The sequence below is a fragment of the Syngnathus typhle genome, linkage group LG5 (genome assembly GCF_033458585.1).
Source record: "Syngnathus typhle isolate RoL2023-S1 ecotype Sweden linkage group LG5, RoL_Styp_1.0, whole genome shotgun sequence".
Taxonomy (NCBI): domain Eukaryota; kingdom Metazoa; phylum Chordata; class Actinopteri; order Syngnathiformes; family Syngnathidae; genus Syngnathus; species Syngnathus typhle.
In genome coordinates this window covers 12,061,330-12,078,256 of record NC_083742.1, presented here as the reverse complement: position 1 = coordinate 12,078,256, position 16,927 = coordinate 12,061,330, and the positions used below count along the sequence as shown (strand labels likewise).

The 16,927-nt window shown below is 41.5% G+C and overlaps 2 protein-coding genes across 2 annotated transcripts; one reads left to right on the top strand and one right to left on the bottom strand.

The window, feature by feature from the left end:
* The first annotated feature begins 11 nt into the window (after nt 1-11).
* p2rx2 (purinergic receptor P2X, ligand-gated ion channel, 2) lies at nt 12-4,081 on the top strand. The gene is made up of 12 exons (XM_061279326.1): nt 12-626; nt 843-978; nt 1,060-1,131; nt 1,225-1,300; nt 1,378-1,474; nt 1,835-1,915; nt 1,996-2,149; nt 2,374-2,504; nt 2,572-2,662; nt 2,732-2,797; nt 2,872-2,949; nt 3,256-4,081. The coding sequence occupies exons 1-12, from the start codon at nt 487-489 to the stop codon at nt 3,355-3,357; spliced, it is 1,224 nt and encodes a 407-aa protein (XP_061135310.1). The 5' UTR covers nt 12-486; the 3' UTR covers nt 3,358-4,081.
* A 138-nt stretch (nt 4,082-4,219) lies between these two features.
* On the bottom strand, nt 4,220-16,610 carry pole (polymerase (DNA directed), epsilon). The gene is made up of 48 exons (XM_061279325.1): nt 16,349-16,610; nt 16,138-16,273; nt 15,904-15,984; nt 15,769-15,813; nt 15,608-15,700; nt 15,360-15,514; nt 15,001-15,145; nt 14,827-14,907; nt 14,636-14,743; nt 14,455-14,565; nt 14,272-14,357; nt 14,047-14,166; nt 13,712-13,844; nt 13,525-13,638; nt 13,239-13,451; nt 13,008-13,115; nt 12,794-12,922; nt 12,609-12,711; nt 12,390-12,536; nt 12,167-12,312; nt 11,858-12,006; nt 11,676-11,768; nt 11,290-11,592; nt 11,000-11,195; nt 10,707-10,921; nt 10,504-10,606; nt 10,344-10,424; nt 10,031-10,153; nt 9,625-9,834; nt 9,298-9,510; nt 9,067-9,210; nt 8,850-8,990; nt 8,609-8,762; nt 8,424-8,530; nt 8,101-8,277; nt 7,774-7,997; nt 7,366-7,586; nt 6,998-7,202; nt 6,752-6,925; nt 6,503-6,628; nt 6,292-6,424; nt 6,013-6,211; nt 5,667-5,795; nt 5,390-5,583; nt 5,109-5,309; nt 4,904-5,029; nt 4,595-4,684; nt 4,220-4,516 (listed from the first exon to the last, which is right to left on the bottom strand). The coding sequence occupies exons 1-48, from the start codon at nt 16,411-16,413 to the stop codon at nt 4,394-4,396; spliced, it is 6,873 nt and encodes a 2,290-aa protein (XP_061135309.1). The 5' UTR covers nt 16,414-16,610; the 3' UTR covers nt 4,220-4,393.
* Between the last annotated feature and the right edge of the window lie 317 nt (nt 16,611-16,927).

Sequence of the window (16,927 nt, the reverse complement as noted above, 5' to 3'; positions counted from 1 at the left end):
ATCATCATCATCATCATCATCATCAAAATAAATTAAAAACAGCAAATATACAGTACACAGAGTAAATATTGTAAATTTTATGAGTATGAATGTGCTGAGATTTGATTCCTGGATAATTAGCAACATAAACTGAGAACTTTTAATACCACTATGTAGTAATGTATAATGTTATGATATATTACTAATGTATGATAAATAGCCCTAAATGTTCAAATGTAGGTTAAAGATTCATCAGTTAACCCAGAGGTAATAAACATGCAAGGGCAATCAGAATAAATGACACAAACTCCGCCCTCTTGTTTTCTCTCTGGTTTGGGCAAGCACACTAACACGACAAAGATGCACACTGGAGTAGGGCAGCGAGGCGGAGAACAAAGAAATATCACTGGGAACTGAAGCTGGTTAGAGTGAAATAAAATTAGTGTGAACTCCACGGTCCAGAATAAGACAGGATATCTCAGAGGTAGTGCATTACATAAGTTAATCATGGGAGTAGGTGCATGTTTAAAGGACTATTTTCTTGGTTTCTGGGACTATGAAACCCCCAAAATCATGGTAGTTAAGAATCTAACTCTTGGAGTCATATACAGAGGAGTTCAGTTTATTGTCATCACCTACTTTGTCTGGTAAGCATTGTTTTTGTATGCTTTTATTGTTTATGTATCTATCTTTCATCATCTACACACTGCTTGTTTTGATTGGTCAAAATGTAATATGTCTAAAACAGAAAATTGATGATGCAAATTCAGTTGAAATATCAGATAAGAATTTACTATTTTTAACAATAAAGTAGTATTCAGCTTCATATCCTTGTCATCAATGTTTTTGTATGTGCTCTCAAGGTACGTCTTCATAAGTCAGAAAGCCTACCAAGAAACTGAAACACGTCCCGCGAGCTCAGTTTACACTCGCATGAAAGGCTCAGCAGTTCATGGAGATCAAATCCTGGACACTGTGGAATATGTTCGACCATCGGAGGTGAAGAGGCTCTCATGCATTTTCACATTATGATCTTGCCTTCATGGATGTTAAGATTATTGAGGAGTGTTAATGTGGCAGGGTGGAGATGTCATTACTGCAATATTGAGACGAGAGGTCACATACGACCAGAAGCAAGAAAACTGTGCTGAGGTAAAAGGCCAAACAACATACTAATTTAAACACATGAAATATTATGTATATGTATTAAGTACCCCATCAATGACTGTCAGCTTTTGTCTCTAGTATTTTGGTGTTGCAAATGCTAACTGCTCGAGGGACTCTGACTGCATCCAAGGAGAGGTTGACTTTAATGGCCACGGTAGTGCTGTGCTAACAAAATGTCCCTTGCAATTAGGTGTTTATTTGTCTCAAGCTTCTGGTGGTTCTGTTTGACAGGTAGAAGGACGGGCAGATGCATTAGATACTACAACTACACCTTCAAAACCTGTGAAATCCAATCCTGGTGTCCTATCGAGGAATATGCTGTCCACAGGTAAGAAGACATTTTGCAATGGGATAAATTGTAGGGGTTTAGAACCATGCATGTGAAGTCCCCATGTAAAATAGCCATCTTCTCTCTGTGATTCTACACTTTTGTCATTTTTCTAAATTTATTTTTTCCTTTTTGTCCACTGCCTGAATTTCAAGCAATATTTAATTCCTCTGTGCAGTTGCCAAATATGGCTCCCTGTCCAATTAAGGGCAAAGAAAGCAGGTCAAAAGAAACCCGAAAATAAATGGTGTGAAGTCAGTCTAACTTTTTTCCCCCAAAACAGACTTCCCCTAAAAACAAGTTATTGTAAAACTGTCAAATGAGTTGGTATATTGAGTTGTTTTTTTCTAATGGGTACAGAGAGCCACCTTTGATGGAGGCCATCAATTTCACTGTATTCATCAGAAACTCCATACTTTTCCCAAAGTTTGGAGAGCGGAGGTACGCGTCCACACTCACACATCACATAAGCGATATCACGCATTAAATCCAAATAAATATTGACGTTATCTTTGTGGCAGGGGTAATATTAAGGGCTCTTCAAACAGACGCAACATGCACAAATACCTGAACAAATGTCTATATGATGAGGAGAAGGAGCCCTACTGTCCAAATTTCCGACTGGGTTACATTGCACATCAAGCCCGGGAGAACTTTAGTGAGCTCTGCAGAACGGTTAGTACAGAAAGCATTGAACATTAGTCATATTTGCATTTTGCAGAATGAGATTCAATAGAAATGTTTGACCTTTAAAAAAAAAAAAAAAGATCATTTGTTGTAACAATTTTTAATACATTTCTTTTATTGAGTCAATATACCTAATCTCAACAGATGTTATAATGTGGGAATACTAATTCAAATACTACACGGCACCTATCTTATGCTAATTGACTTCTCAGGGAGGTGTGATTGGTGTTTTTATTCATTGGAACTGTGACCTGGACCTGGATCCTTCCCGCTGTAAACCCAAATATTCCTTTAGGCGCCTGGACCTCAGAAAAGATCAGGCCAACTCTGGTTACTATTGCAGGTGAATTTCACAGGTAGAATAAAACCTTAAAACTGAGGTTGTGGTCTGAAATGCTGCTTGTCTCTAGGTTTGCCAAATACTACCAAAAGAATGGAAAAGAGTCTCGGACACTTATCAAGGCTTATGGCATTCGTTTGGATATTATTGTTCATGGACAAGTAAGCCGAGGTTACCACGTCGATTTAGGAATTTCTGCTATGACATATTAAAATGTTTCTTCTTTCCAGGCAGGTAAATTCAGCCCAATTCCGACCATCATCAGTGCGGTGACCGCTTTGACTTCTGTCGGAATTGTGAGTTAGCTCATCCTTCCTCATTTGTCCAACTGAAAAACATTTTCTGACTTTTATTCCTCTCCTACCATTAGTGTACTATCATTTGTGACTGGATCATGCTGACATTTCTTGACAAAGATAACGTCTACAGTGAGAGCAAGTTTGATGAAGTAAGTTAAAAAGAACAAATGGACCAAAAGCTTTCTCTTTAGAATGTACTTCAACAGTTTTAAGACCACATTTAGTTAGGTAAGTAAAGGCAGAAATATTCGTTCTCACTCACGCTAACAATTCATCAATATCTATCAATCGCAAGTGTTTAGAATAATAATTTCACAATGCAAAGCAAATAACTATTCACAATTAAGTCATCTTTGTGCACATACATTAGTTTGATGCGCTGTAAAAGCATAGAAAGTAAACACTTCACAAATTTTAGTGAACTATGACCTTTAAATGGGTACTTTTCTCTCCAGGTTATAGATGAACCAACCGATGAGTCCATTCCTCCACAACTGCTTTACATCACTAGCTTCAGCGCATACCAATCAGACTTGTCAGATGATGTGCTGCTGTGATGTCATCAAAAAAGTCACCTCATGGTGTAGACTCCAAGATTTTCTATGACCTCTCTTGAATACTAATAAGATTCATCTAAATTGCTTGGCATCATTTTTATTTTAGCCTGATGAGAGCATCCAGCAGGAAACGACGCAAGAGATGAGTAATGAGCAGTAATTCAATAAGTCACTTCCCATAAAGTGCATCGCTAACAAGATTCTGGGGTTGTCTAAACTCATCTGGATTCTTCACAAGACCACAACGGCCAAGAGTCGGTGAAAAGTCATCGACCCATTTCTGCCGTGATGAGTGAAGTATCACTTCAGTTTGGGGAATATTTTGTATAAGCTTTGTAGGTATGTAGAACTAACATGAGTAAAATGTGAGAACATGTAAACGTACATTATTAGCCAGTATGGATAAGCTAATATTATTTTCTTATAATTACCTTATATGTCTGAAAGAGTAGAGCAGAATGTGAGCCATTTATGAATCATGTGTGAATATAGAGTCAACATTTACACCAATAATATTTTGCAACAAAGATGCTGTTTAAATCTTTTGGCCGTTTTTCGCATTTTATACGTACATTCAGACAACATATAAAAAATATATATTTTGGATTGAGTTTCTGAAGGAGCCTTTTCTATTTTATTTGATATTTTAGGCATTACCACCGTTTTATTACACAGAATTAAGAGACGCGTGTAGAAGTTATTACAAGTACATGGCAATAATAAATCATAAGACGAAGTTGTCCTGGGAATTAGTCAAATATTGTTGGTTGGAAAAACGAGTGTTTGTACAGATTGATGGTTGTCCCAAGAGACGGTGACAACAGAGATGTAATCATACGTTTAAAAACACCTCACTACAGCATTACAAAGTAAAAAATATTTATTGACGTGCATACAATATTTCAAAACTCCCACCGCAGAGAGTTCAATCATATCTACAGCTCACAAACACACGCACGCACTCAAGCAACACTCACCAACAATGACGACTGATTTGTTCTAATGCAACAGACAGTTGCAAATCTCAGCTGTGCTTTTAAGAATCGCTCTGGCTCATCTGAGGAGTCATCATCATCAACCAGTCAATGGTCTCCTTCAGGAAGCTCATGTTGTAGTGGGAAGCAATGTTCCGAAAGACTGCGACCTGCTCTGAGAAGTTCTTTTGAGGGAAAGAGATCATGTATATTAAAAAACAAAACAATAAAGACACATTAGAAGACGATGAGGGAACACGTACCTTAGTTGAGAAAGTAAGTTCAAAGTCTCCGGCACATTTGCAGTAGAGGGGCATGTTTGCTTCTTTCACTCCTTTACATTTAGGACAAACCTAAACATCACAGAAAGATCAATGTTTGACAACAGGCGGATTATTTCTTGAAACATCTACACACAATCGCTGGCAAGCCGTTTAAATGAAGTTAATCACATCATTTATTGTCTTCATGATGGAACACTGACCTCTACACTTTCTATCCATTTGAAGCCAATTCCTTTTGCTGTCAGTACATTTCAGTAGTTTTGCCTTTGCAGCTTTTTTTTAACTCACCAAGTCCTGCAAAGTGTAGCTCATTAATTTCTTCTGCAGGGCTTCCACCAAAGCCATCTCAATAGACTCGGTCTCATACTGGGCTTGGCAGTTTGAGCAAAACCACTGTGGTAAGACGGCGCCATCCTGAATGAAGAAAGAAAAAAAAAAAATCTGTTGATGCAATTAAGACGTAGGACTACCATGGGAGCCTCTGCTGGCTTACTTGTGCCACGGACGGGTCTTTGCAGAGGTCGAGGTCACGACAGAAATTGCAATTGTGGCATATAAGTTCGGGCAGTATGTACGAGTTGCAGGGGTCGCGGAAATTGGCTTCTTCTGAAAATTCCCCCACATCCACAAGGCGCAGAAGGTCCCTCTTTAGCTTGTTTACCTGGTTCACAATGTTGCCATCTAGTGAGAGGACCTGAAGAAACAACAAAAGATAGGGAAAAATCAATCAGCTGATTTAACATTGAAGACATATTTCTTTTTCTTCATATTTACCTGACAGACATATTTGACAAATTCCAGAGCTGGGTTGTTAAGTGGCAAGTGTGAGCCTGGCAAGACCGGGAACATTTCCGAGGGCTGGGTGACATTTCTGGTACCAGTCACTTTTTTTTTGATTTTTTGCGTAATCGTAAAAATATTCTGCGTCAGCTCGGTGGACACATACTCCTGGGAGAAAGTGATCATTCCTAAAGGAAAGATTTAAAATATGCATCATAAGATCACCATAATATGCGGCATTGGTATTCAGTTCTACAAAAGAGCATTGTACCAGGAAGAGCAGTCAAATCCCCCACGGCCTGCTGGGAAATTTGGCTGCCTCGCCTCTTGACTGGCGTTGCACCAGGTGTGTTGCGTTTCAGTTCTTCTTTCATGCTTTGGTAAACTGCTACAACGTAAGCTGAGTAGAAAGTCAATGGATGAAAAGTGGTGTAATGCATTTACAAATAGAAAGACACTTCAGCCTGGTTGCTTGGCAACAAAACACCACTAGATGGTGCCAAAGCAATATTTTTATATTAGACATGACATTGGCCCAAAACGGCAAATATGCAAGTCTTTAGAAAATACTAGACAGAACCAAAATAAACAGACTGTACTTTCAAAAAAGGACTCACATGACACAATCATGAGGAAATAGTTCTGGCAGGAAGCACTTTGCGGCAGGTACTGCATGATATTCCAGTTGCTCTCAATCAAGTCTTCCACCTCATCCGTCGCTGCATCTTCCTCATCTTGTTGAGCATTCCCTTCATCCTCTTCATCTTCACTGCCATCTTCATCTCCCTCTGTGTTTGTCTTTGCTTTGACTCCTTCCTAGAAAGCACCAGCCCAGAGCAGCAATAAGTCGCCTATTTGGTAGACATGAATAATGAACTACTGTCCGTTTGAACTACCTCGCCGCACAAGATGCTGGATGGAAGTTTGCCTTTCACACCACCATTGTTAGCCGGATCCATCCACAGTAAAAATTCCCAACATCGAGAAAAGGAGATGGACAAAGAGTGGAAGATTTCCTTGGAATGTATGCTACAAGACACACATTTGATAGGATGAATACAATGAAACCTTGATTAGTATTAATAAGTTAGATGACAAACATCGAACCTATTTGTGATGTATTCCACATAACCAATGGCATCATCTATCCTCCGCTTTTTAGTGCACAAGATGATCCTGTTGAAGTTTCCGTACACCACAGTGGAGCCAAGACGCTTGAACTCTGCAATCAACCTGTCAGAACCACAACAGGAATTACAATGTCAAGGCCAGCCAATGAATTCTCCCGCCACGAGTCCAAAAGCATCGCTTAAACAAAACAATACAGGCAAGCAATAAAGGCTGTGCATCACTCACTGCAGGAAGACCTTCTTCATCATGTTGTGCAAAGTGCGGTGCAGCGCGGGGTCATAGAGCAGCGAGCTGGGAGAGTGCAGCCAGCGGTAGAAGTGCATCACCTGGTTGTCCGCATACACGTTGTGGTACTGTGTGATCTCTCGGACCCATCCCACCACCATGCTCTTCAAGATCCTGTTTATGCGTAACAAAAAACATTGGAGCAGTGGGGAAAATATAAAACCCGAGTGTGTTTTCAGGATGTACCTGAAGGTGTTTGAGCAGAGGGCGGTCTCGTCGTAGCTAGCGAGTGAGTTAGCTCCTTGGTTTCCTGACATCATGTCCTCCAAAGACGCCTGTTGGATCACATCAAAACTAACACCCAGACTGGCTCCTCCCTCCATGTCATTGACGTGCTGTGACTGGAGGATGGTGTTCACAGCCAAGCTTTGCAGGTCCAGCTCCACACACACTGCAAGATGGAAACATTTGGAACTTAAAATTCATTCCTCACAATAGGGTACATTTTGTCTTTCATTAGGATCTCGTATCTGCTTTGTTGAGTTCATGGCAAATCATGCTGGGAGATTGCAATGATATTATATTGAGTTCGGTTTAAGCACGTGTCGAGGTACCTGTGGAGTAGCACCCTTGGGCATTAATCTCAACAGAGCACCGATCATCACTTTCCATAACAAGGCGGCTGTCATCCGCCTCTTTGCCACCCAGATCTGGCCTCGCTGTTGGAGAGAGCCATAGGAGGTGATTGTGTTTCCGAAGATGTCTAGCAAGGAACAAGTCAGAACCGAATATTGAGACATCCTGGGGCAGGTTTCCTACAGGTAAGTGGTAGTACCTGAAATAGAAAAGAGATAACAAACAGATTTTCAGTTGTTTCACGTGAAATCATCTTAAAAACAAAATGAATCATTTAGCATAACTCAAACTAAGGTCATCCATCACAATTTCTCATATGAAACTCATTTTTTAAAATCCAGTCCTAATAATTAATAACACGCATTTGAAGTGCACACGCCACCTACCGAGCCATGTCAAAAGCCTGCGATAGATAGCTGTCCAGATTCAGATAGTGGCGGATCATGCGCCGAGCTCCATGTCGCTGCCAGTCCAGCACATTGTAACTGATTTCATCAATAACATGCACCGGTACAACCGGGAATTCGTCCAAAACTGGCATCCCCGTAGTCAGTCGTCGCAACTCCCAGTTGGATTGAACTGCGATGAGGGTCGGACCCCGGCGCTCCTCCTAAACATAACGGGTAGAAGCACATGAGAAGAATCCTAACATAAGCCATAATAATAATAATAATAAAAAAATCATATCAATGGATAATTCGTTTTTTTCTTACTTTGTAGCTCAGAAGTATACGCTGCAGTGCACGGTGGATGGCCTTCACATCATTTTCAGCCCGAACCTCAAAATTGTGTTTTTCTGGAGGCAGAAGGTCCTCTGTAGTTTTTTCCAACAAGGCAGTGCGTTCAGCAGTGTAGACATTACTGAGGTTTGGCATCTGGTTGCTTCGCACCTGCATAGGAGAGAGAGGAAAGAAGGAATTCAATCCGTCATGTACAAACTTCACAGTACTTTAACAGTGCGTATAACTGAGCCCCCCCCCCCCAACACAAAAAAATAGGCAGCAAAACAATACAGCAATGTACTATTCTTACTTACAGTGTCCAGAACAAAGATGTTGGCTTTGCGCTGAGAAGGGATGAAAAGACCAAACAAGGCCTTGTGACCCTGACTGTGATGGTAAAGGTACATGTGGCGAACACTCCCTGAAAGAGGAACAAACATGAGTGGACATTAACAGACTCTTAGACGACAATTAGTAAATCACACAAATACGTTCATACCTGGCTCCAAGTAGCTGAACTGAGCTAGAGACTTCATATCCAGATTCTCCAGATCAAAAGTGTCTGCCTCCCTGCCGGCCATATCCCTCCCAACACGCTTACTGACCATACACACACATCCGAGTTGCACCAGTGCACGAAAAAGTAGTGGCACCTGAAAGATGGATGATCAAAATTCACGGTTGTATATTATCACTGTTAATTGTTGCGGTATAAGTTGGCAATGGCGTTTGCATGATACCTGTGTTTCATAAACCCCTTCAATGTCTGGGGCCGAGAGGTCAGCGTTGATCTCGTTAATGTGCTCCTGGTACATGTCCTCGGGCACACAATACTCATACAGGTAGTAGACCATGTTGGAGCGAGGGAGCAAGCGAGTCACCTGATGCAACACACAAACATGCTGCTTAAAAAAAAAATACAACTGGCAGAAAAAAGCATCTTGCTCAACTGCTTACCTTTTTGTATGTTGGTCCCTCCTCCTGTTTCGGGACTTTTTGGTTGACATAGAAGATGCGAGGAATGTTGAGCTTCATGCAATGGAGGTCATTTCCAATGACTGCCCATAACTTGTAAAGTCCGGGGTGGCTCGTTTCTGCAATCTGCAAATATCAGATACATTACTCCAATCACCATTTCACTCCTTACATGGATTGCATATATAAAAAAAAAACGAAGGCGATGCCCACCTGCACGACTTGCCAAGGCATGTCCAGGATGCTACGAGCCGTTTTGCGGAGGAAACTTCCCAGACCTGTGGTGTGGCCATCCCTGATCAATCCTCCGCCGACAGGTTGGGCTTCGCCATCCAGAAGTCTTCGCTTTTTCTTTCTTTCCTTCCTCTGCTTCATTTGCAGCTCCCACTTTTTCTTATGGTAACGCAACCACACAAGGCGCTCCTCCTTTGAAAAAATAAAATATACACCTGTGTAATGTGACACTTTGTGGACAAACAATTAAAAATTCCATATGAGGACATAGAATTAGTTATACGTAATATGCAAACGGTTGCCTACTTTTGTCTTGCCCATTGGTGGTGGCGGTCCCAAAACCTCTCTCCATGACTGGGTAAGCTCAAGATCCTGAGATTCCACCTGGCTGTCCTCCCCCTGAGAAGTTCTCTTCCTCTTGGTGCTGATGAGGATGGCCGGCTGCAGCGGCTTAGCTGGCGTCCTAAAGTCCTCCATATCGGGAACTGGATGGCCCTCGTGGCGCAGAGGAGCCACCTGAAGAAAAACATCAGCTATGAGTGGTTTGAAGAGGGCCTTGAAACAAGACAATGCACTTCTTGATGTGTTTTAAATTTAATTACAGTATTATGTCAAAACACTGATTTTCTTGGGAATTAAATATTTCTATTCAACGGTCAGCAAATTACATTTTTCATGATGATGAATCTTGATTCGAATAATCGTTACCTACCTGTCTCTTGCCCTCACTGGTGAACAGCTCGCTGATTTTCTTTTGTTTGTAGATATCATTCTTCTCAAGAAGCTTCTTGTGAAGCCAGTCGGGATGTCGGACTCGGGGAACTGGATTCTTCACCTGAACATCACAACAAGTATATTGTAATTGAAAGTATGAGATGTTCTAGTATGATGCAGTTTTCTCCAGTTGCAAACTACTATCACGATAACAAACATAGTTTGAAACAACTAGCTCACTGACTGTTTATCTACTAGATTACCCAGACGACCAAACACAAACCCAAGCATCACTAGCATTTTCTAATTACCTGTTGGAGAGCTGCAGGGATGGTGATAATTTTCTGGATTGCGCTCCCTAGCCTTTCAATGTAGTAACTCCAATCAAGGATCTGTGATGAGAACAGGAAAGGCAATCTGATGCAAAATGAGGACAAAAAATAAAATCCGTAACTTTCGTTATTTCCTTACTGAGCGGATGTCAAAGTCATGCAGGCTGGGCATCTTCAGCCATTTGCGCAGAAAATGTTTGGTCACGCTTGACTCAGCTTGGAAGATGGCCAAAGGGATGGCTCTGAAAGAGAAGACATGAGTGAAAACAGGCTTCAAGTTACTTTCTGCCAGCCTGTGATCACAATTTTAGCACTGAGGAGTAACACGTGCCGTTTCCCCACCTCTCCGTCACAGGAGATCCTTCTGGCTTTCGTGAGATGACGTAACGACAGCTAAGACCAGCATCTTTCACCATTTGGTCTCCCAGGAACTCTGCCAGTCTCTTGGCTGTGCTAATAGAAGTGGACTTTTGCTCTCCGTAGTCCTCCAACTTTTTCGACATGGAGCGATTTTCGGATATCAGGTCAAACAACTCAGCATCCGGCATGTTGGCAGCCTGGAAGATCACAGAAATTGTGAAATAATTCCTGTCATGTTAAGAGTGCGACAATTTTAAACAACTGCTTTTCTTTACCTTGCTGTACAGCACATCCAGCCAGTAGTCAGCCACTTTGGCTACAGAGGCGTAGACCTCCTCCAAGGTGGTACCTTTGAGGAAAGCTTCAAACACGGAAGACTGGAAGATCTTGATGAGCTGCAGCTCTCCTCTTCTCTTCACTTCAAAACCCTTCAGCTCAGCCAGAGAGCCATCCTCATTGAATACGGCGTATCTAAGGTCAAAGGCCAACAGAAATATTAATGCATGTAATGGAGCTGTTGTTCTACAACTGTGCTATAGGCGTGAAAAGTGATCGTTGGCCTTACCTTTTCTTTAACTTCTTGCCTTCTTCTTTCGAGGCAGGAAGAATCATGGCAAGATACGGACCGTCCACTTCGAAGAAGATGCTGTTCTCCGCCTTGATATTATACGTGAGCGATGCATGGTCTACCAGCTCGTGATACTGCTCGTTGGTGAACCCTTCCTTAACCAGGATATTCAGCATGGCACCAGGGTAAGAGATGGTCACCTTGGGCTTTTTCTCGTTACTAGTCTTCACTACAAAGTTCTCCGGGAAAGTATTTGGAAGGACGCACCAGATACCATCAGTATCCAATTCAAGTGGCCTCCTGAGTCACGGGAAAGTTGACAAGAAACAGATTATGCCAGAGGAAATCTACATCGATTATTACCGTTGCCATATGTTACGTACCCTATTTGTTCGATGAGCTCTCTTGCCCGAGTGATGATATTGGCACCAGTGTAGCACACAATGCCAGCCATCTCCATTGAGTACCAGCGAGCTCTAGTGGACACACAGCGCAGCAAATTAGCAACACAGATTTTTTTTTTACAGAGGCCGTTTAGGATTTAAAATGCAGCGTTAACTCATACCCTTTTCTCATGACATAGCCGTAAAACGAGTTCAGGATACACTTGTGGGCCAGCTGAAGAGAGTCATACAGGATCTCCATGTTCTTACAACGCTTGGCTTCGGCAGCATCTCCGCTGTCTTGAGCTGCGGACAGTTTCTTCTTCCACACCTTCAAAAATGCATTAGAATAAAACAATTTTGTGTCACCACAAAGAGTTGATTGAAATAAAGATTAACCAATCAAACTAACAAGTGTCCCAGCCGGGAAACCTCCTGGGAGGAGGACATGATTCATTTTCTTTTCCATGTTACAAAGCAAGGCACCTAACCTTGTGTAGACCTTTAAACTCATATCGCCGATCTCGAAAAGCTCGAACAGTATCCACATAGAAGGAGTTTTCTCTCTGACAGATAGTAGTGACTCGCTCCTCCAACTTGGTGACGTGTATCTTCTTATAAGCCTTCTTGCAGTAGTCTGACACAAAAACAACATTAGTCAAAATTGCCTTGGACAAGGGGGAAAACAAAACTGTTTTAAAACAAATACGACACCTGCAAGACGTTTTTTCTCATGCTTAGCCTGTTCTTCCCTGTTGAGTGTGTGGAAGGCCCGAGGTGGACCGTTCGGGAAGAACGGAGGGAACTTCTCGGACTCCAGTTGCTGCTGGATACGGTGGAACTCACTACGGCTGGCGGGCACTACGCAAAAGGGGATGAGGATGTGACAAACTCATGGATACCTTGAAAACCCAGCGTGTGACACCAACTTACTGATTTCCCCTCTCCAGTGCCAAGCCATCCTCCTTTGACAAGTGGCGCCTGGTTTATTGAAGTCGCAGGCTGCACAAGTGGCTGCGTCTACCATAGCGGAAGGCTAGAGGGGAATAATAGAAATGACAAGAATACAATTTTAACGTCTTTATCTCTTATAATCTAAATGTCCCTTTTTGTTTAACCTGTAGACGGTTGGTGAGGATGATGTTGGGGTACATTGCACCAACGTCAAGATGGTATATGAGGGGACACTCAATCCTGTTTGGAACCTCTTTCAAGGAAGACAGCTTCTTTTTGATGTCTTCACAGACCTATTAAAAAACAAGTGTCCTTTACTTTATATTGCAAAAGTAGAATAGGTTGACACAGAAATAAAGAAATATATGTTCTACATACTTCATTAAAGTTGGTGACTTGCTCAAGGGGGATCTTTTCCTCTTCCTCAATGGCATGACGCATTGTTTGTTCAACTCGCTGGTATAAAGAGTCAAACGCAGCTGGATTCTGTCAACAAACCAATCACCATTCAAAATCAAATCGCACTGCAAGACATTTATTACAAACACAGTATGTGCCTTGGCTCAATGGTTAGGAAATATACTGATACGATACAAGCAAATAAAGTACCATTTTGAAACGGCAGGGAATGTCACTTCGAAACACTCCAGATTCCAGCGCTTCCACGTGGCCACCCACGTAAGTCTCAGAATCCAAGACGTGGCCGTTGTCTGTCAGCTTGTTGAAGACTTGCTCCTGCTTGTTGGGGAAGACAATGTTGGCGTGGAAGGCCTGCACCATGAGCAGAGCTTCGCATAGAGTGCCAGAGCCTTTACGCAGCACCTGTGTGGAGAAGAACACACATGTCACGTGGCACAATCCTACATTGAAGTATATTATTGCCAAGTAAACAAACCTCATCGGGCTCCATGGGGATGATAGTGCACAGAGCAAAGATGAAGGGGTGAACATACTTCATGTAAAGGTAATATGTGGCCACAGCATCTGACACGGAGTAGGTGGCTAACGTCTGGCAAAAATAAGTCAATAACAGAATGAAACAGATTTTAGCACTAAGAATTAAAATCAAATAGACTTCATACTTGTGGTTCCTCCGTTGCCATGCGGCACATCTCCTCCGGGTCCAGCTCCACGGGGTCATAGCCCAGTTTAGCCTTTGCTGCGGCCTTCAGATTATGGCTTCCCACCGGCAGGTAGCTATCTCTCTTAACCCACCTAGCGCACAAGAGTAAAATGCGATTAAATCAAGCCTTCCATTATATGTAAGATTCACTAAATAATAATGTCAAGATTTGGAATATCATAGGTCACGCAATATTTATCTTATTGTCATACTTTCCGTATTGCTTTTATGTTGTCTGATGGTTTTATTAAATAGTACTTTTTGAAACAGGTGTCTGATGCATTAGTTTCACACCTAAAACTGTCCATGTGGATGGCCTGAGTGGACTTGTACTCTCCCTGGCTGTCCTTCTGGAAGCCGATCTCCCTGTGCATGTTCAGTCCGTGCACGGAAGCTCGTGTCTCCACAAAAGGCCTAGAGGATTACACTCAAGTCAAAAAGTAAAAATGTTGGGAACATTTGCGTGATATGACTAAATACAGGAACTTTAAAAAAAGAAAAAAAAAGAAAGAAGCTCACCAATCAAAGAAGTCTCCGTTATAGGTGACAAAGATGTTAGGTTTGGTCTCTTGAACGTGATCAAAGAACCTCTGAATAAGTGCCACCTAAAGGCATAAATAATATTATTACAATATGGCATTATTGTTCAATTCTTTTAAAGGTAGGAACTTAATCTACCGCAATATTTCTAATGACATGTACCTCATCATTCTCATTAAAAACAGTGAATGGACCTTCATATTCAGGTTTGGGTGTGAACTCAAAGTCTTCAATGTTTTCAGAGACAATCTCTCTGTTTGTGATTAGAAAGCCCTAAAAGGAGAAAGCAAAACAAAAAAAAGTTACAATGACGGCGTTCAAAAAGAAGCGGCATAAAACCCACCTGCCCATCAATCATATATGAGATCATCATGATTTGATCAGTCTCTGCATCTGGGAATTTTAGTGGAAGTTTGGTGGTCTCTATGTCAAAAGCCAAAACGACAGGGTCCTAAAAGTAAGAACGAAAAGTGAATTAGGGGACGTCAATGCAAAAAAACAAGAGACAGAACTTCAACAGGAAGATTGACGTACGGGTCGTTCGACAAGATCGTCTCTGCGAACAATCTCGGGTGGGTAAGTGCTGCCTCTGTATCGAACATTGTACCAGTGAGCCTGAGAAATAATAATCATAAAAAAAGTAAATATTAGAACAACAGATATAAGCTCTTTGATTTATTTCAGTCAGTAGCTGTCGGATGTATTCACCACGTGGATCTTTAGGTCAATGGACACGCGCACGTGGTAAGGCACATCATACTCCCTCATGTCCACAATGTTGTCTAATTGGTCAGAAATATTCTTGGACATCCCATCTTCCTCTGCTGAAGTCACATTCCCACCTGATAGTGCACTGCAAACACAGAAAACAGCGAACCCATTAGGCTACCTCATCCACTCCCATCGTCCCCCCCAAAAAATTAAAAACAAGAGGATGAGCGACATTGTTTGCTGTTGCAGTCCTGAACTACATAACATATCAAAAATGGCAACCAAGCAATTGCCTGTAAATAAAAACACACAAATGAAAAGACTGTTTGATTATGGTTTCATTGAACAAAACATACCTTGATAACATTGACGTGTAGACATCATTAGACTGTTCTCTTTCTCTGTTTTTGCGTACCGCTGGAGAAATCTCCCTCTTGACCTTGATGAGGTCATCCACAGTATTGAAGGACAGCTTAATGTAGCCTCTCTTCAGTCCTACCAGGTGGTTGGGCTGAGTTACAGAAGAGAAAAATGTTATTTGCAAGAGCAATGGTCAAGCAGTCATTATTCCTGCTGTAAATACACACAAAAAAAACTTAATTACCAGGTCCAGATCCTCTTTTGAGATTATTTCAAGCTTGGACACTTTGCCTTGGAACTTCCTTGACAAATATAAGATGACTTCTCTTTCGCAGTTCTAGAAAAAATAGTGCAAATGTTATGAGCACGTGTACGTTTTGGTGCAACTTTGATGGTCAGGTTTACCTTTTTTGTAGCAATATAAAAATAAGGCTTGAAAGGGAGCGCGACCTATAAACAGAAGACATATTGCGTTTAATGCATCATACATCATCAGAATGATCTAACATTTTGTTTTAATTTGAGTTTTGCCCAACACACCTTAAACCTGCTTCCATCCTCCTGGATAAAATAATAGTTCACAACACTGATCAACCTTTTGTCTTCATCCAGGATCTCAGCCTATACAAGGAGGTACACATTTATGTTTTTTAATGACAGAAGAAGAGAAGACGTTGAGTGAGTGAGTGAGTGAGTGAGTGAGTGAGTGAGTGAGTGAGTGAGTGAGTGAGTGAGTGAGTGAGTGAGTGAGTGAGTGAGTGAGTGTTAACTTACTGGGTGCATGTTGATCAACCATCCAGTTTTCTCTCCGGGTTCTTTCATCCTATCGAAGCCGAAGCGACTGTCCATCTCATCCGTGAACTGGCTGCGCTCCAGCCTCTTGAGGGCCGACATTGAGGAGCCATCATCCCTGGTTGAAATACATTGCTCGCCATCATGTACGTGTAATTTGGTTTTCATGCAGACTCGATGCGGAACTACTTACTGGTTCTCCTGATCTCCACTTTTACCCTGGTCCGATTTGAATCTCCCACTATTTCGAAACACCATTTTGTGAAGTGGGCAGACCGCGGGCCAACAAAAGTAGTTACCAGCTGCGATATGGTGTTATGTCGGCGACAGATTCTGCATCTGGTAATATTTTGGAGTTATTTCTAACCTGTATCGTTGTTTCACTGACAGTGACAAGCCTTGTGTTTTCTTAGTTTGGCGCGTTCTCGCACTTCCCGCGAGATCAGCGTCGCGAATCGTTCACACAAAGATCGTTTATTAAAATGATTCACACTTCTGGGCCTCATCAACGAAATTCAAGTTGTGTAACTCGAGTATCCTTTTTCTTCTTCTTTTTTTTCTTTCTTTCTTTTTTTTTTTTTTTTTTTACATAATTTGCCTGAGTGCATGTGATCATTTAATGTGAAATATGAAAAATCGAAAATTCAGTGACAGAATAATACATGATCCTTACTTGGATTTAATTAACCAGGCAATGTTTAAATTGTTTTGATGAGTTTTACTTCCTTTTAATGTAATTAACTAATTACATGATTAAAAATGCTACATGTAC